General features: G+C 48.6%; 2 protein-coding genes across 2 annotated transcripts in view; one reads left to right on the top strand and one right to left on the bottom strand.

Annotated features, from left to right (window-relative positions):
- The window catches only part of LOC126570809 (probable 18S rRNA (guanine-N(7))-methyltransferase), a 1,217-nt gene extending 1,157 nt beyond the window's left edge, over positions 1-60 (top strand). Inside the window, exon 3 of the mRNA XM_050228833.1 lies at positions 1-60. This exon is cut by the window's left edge and continues 494 nt beyond it. The gene's annotated coding sequence lies outside the window, so the exon portion shown is untranslated.
- On the bottom strand, positions 60-1,058 carry LOC126570810 (dnaJ homolog subfamily C member 30, mitochondrial). The gene has a single exon (XM_050228834.1). The coding sequence runs from the start codon at positions 808-810 to the stop codon at positions 85-87; it is 726 nt and encodes a 241-aa protein (XP_050084791.1). The 5' UTR covers positions 811-1,058; the 3' UTR covers positions 60-84.
- Between the last annotated feature and the right edge of the window lie 1,442 nt (positions 1,059-2,500).

The following is a 2,500-nucleotide window of genomic DNA, read 5'->3' as shown; positions in this document are numbered from 1 at the left end:
TAGTATATTTACACATAAATAAAACATCGAGCACGATGCTCCACTCTAGCCACACCTGGACCGTCGGATCAATCCACCATCACACTATTCCTCACTTTCTGATTCTTTCTTCGTCACAGGTTTCGGCGTGTCGTAGGTACCTTCCTGAAATACTATCGCGCAGTAGAACAGGCAGAACAACAGGAGGGGGAATATTATATACTCGTGTTGCAGTCGCGCCTTGAAGATCTCCTCCCGTTCCGCCTTCTTGCGGAACCGCTCTTCGGCTTTCATCTTCTGCTCGAACCGTGACCCGTAATGAACCCGGGACCACTCATCGAAGTCATAGATCGGTGTGCGCCCCGTAGCCGTCGGTGCCTGCGACCGGGTCATCCGTTTCTTGTAGAACCGTGTCTGGGCATCGTCCTCCACAGTTTCTGCAGAAGCCTGCTCTGGATCGCTGTACTGCCGACCGGCCGTATGCAAAATACCCTTGTCGTACAGCTTCCGCAGACGGTAGTTGCCCAGCACCTCGTAGGCGGCCGTAATTTGCCGGAACTTTTCGGCCGCGATGTCGCTGCCCTTGTTCTTGTCCGGATGATACAGCTTCGACTGTTTGTAGTACGCCTGCTTGATGTCGTTCTGAGTAGCGTTCGGCGTTACTCCGAGGGAATCGTAGTGGTTGCGCATCAGCGCCACCGCACAGCTGATCCATCGCCTCTCGGTGGCACCGGTTAGAACCGCACGAGTAAGCCAGCAGTTGAGCGGATGTCGATTTGCCGCCATTCTACTATATACGGGGCCTGCACAACCAGCACATTTCCTACTCATTTACCCTAACTATACCTATAGTTGCGCTAAAAGTTGGGGCCTTTTTACTAGCCCGATATTCAAAACAGTTTTTTGCTCAACGTGTTTACGTAATGTTTGACAGTTCTTCGCTGCGGCGAAAATGCTTTCCGTTGCGGCGAAATCCAACATTCAAAATGCTGCAAAGCGCGCATTTTTCTACGTATATTAAACACATTTTACACACATTTTACACGACTGCTGTTTGCCAAACTAAACCCCTACTAAACACGTTGCTCACGTACCTCATCATAAACCATTGGCAAAGGAATTAAGACCAATCATGTCTGCGGTATCAGTTCAAGGCTAGCTGGTCCCTTAATCGGTTATTAAACAACGTGTTTCAAGCATCGGCGCATAAGCGCAGTTCAAAGCGAACTATTAGCGAGGGAGTGCAAATTATTGTTTAAATGTGAACCATACTGAGAACATAACGCGTTGACCTGGCAAATTCATGGAGCATTGTATTATCCATTCAGAAATTGCTAGAAATTTGTTTGAGATGATTTTGTACCCATGTGCGATTTAATGAAAAAAACCCATATTACTGATAGACTGTTCCACACAAAATCCGGTGCCGAACCAGCAATCTTTTAGAAAAAAAAGAGTTACAATCACAAGCACGGCTCTACCCAAAGATGGCCTTGAAAGTAAAGAAACCCAGTAATCTACATGGAAAGACAGAAAAAACCTGATTACTCGCATCACACCGGACCGTTGAACGGCACTTCTGGCCTGACCCAGAAATTGAACAGCATACAGTGCCCAAGGCGAGTGCCTTACTATGCAGTAACAGCATCCTTTCCTTTCCCTGCCGAAGACGACTGTTGTTCACTTGCACAGACACATTACCCAAGCGCACTTGCGATCGACAAATATGCGACCTTGAAAGCAATCATCAATTCGATGTCTCAATTCCGTTGAGGTGGCCAAACGCGCAACCACCGCACTCTTCGGATGTATCGCAGCGTCTGAATATCAAATGTTCAACCGCTGACCGCTGTAAGGGTTGCCAAAGGAGAAGATGCGCAGTCGTCGCCTTGATCGCCGTAGTCTTCAATAACCGCACTTGAACCGCACCGCATCGCACCGCGGAGTGAATTCATCTGAAACCCAATTTACCCTCTCCAACGACTCGCCAGTCAGTGCTGACTGGCACAATCTGATCACGCAGATCATTAACCGCAGTATTTCGCTCAGCACATCCCCTGCTTTTCGTCTACGGACGCACATGGAAAGATCATCAAAAGAAACGGTTCCTCGCCTTCGTTTGTGCCGTTCTTCCGTAAACGATAGCGAATGCGGAAACGATCTGTACCTGGCGGTTTGGCAAAGAAGGAAGTCACCCCGTGTTCGTGCCCATATTACACCCCAAAAAGCGCCTGGTATCTGGTCGTGATGGCCGGTTCACAGCGGTCCGTTAAACGATTCATGCATAAATTGAGACCATCGATCAGCCAACGAGAGACTGAGACAATAAGGAAAGGAGAGATAGAGAAAATGGAAATGAAGAGCGAGATCTACACGTCCGATCGACAAGCAGCAGCAGCAGCATACACCACCCAATCCTCGCCTGTAGCGCTACAGAAGTCACTCGCGTGTGGACACATGTAGCGAAGGTGAGTCAGATATTTCAACCACCAAAGGGCGTAACGTACCTTGATGTGTCTCG

The sequence above is a fragment of the Anopheles aquasalis genome, chromosome 2 (assembly GCF_943734665.1).
Source record: "Anopheles aquasalis chromosome 2, idAnoAquaMG_Q_19, whole genome shotgun sequence".
NCBI classification, from domain to species: Eukaryota; Metazoa; Arthropoda; class Insecta; order Diptera; family Culicidae; genus Anopheles; species Anopheles aquasalis.
Note: the sequence above shows the minus strand (reverse complement) of the source record. Positions and strands in the feature narration are given on the sequence as shown.

What these genes read in the sequence shown, in the direction of transcription:
- LOC126570810 (XM_050228834.1), bottom strand. Translation starts at nt 810, where the DNA reads ATGAGTAGGAAATGTGCTGGTTGTGCAGGCCCCGTATATAGTAGAATG.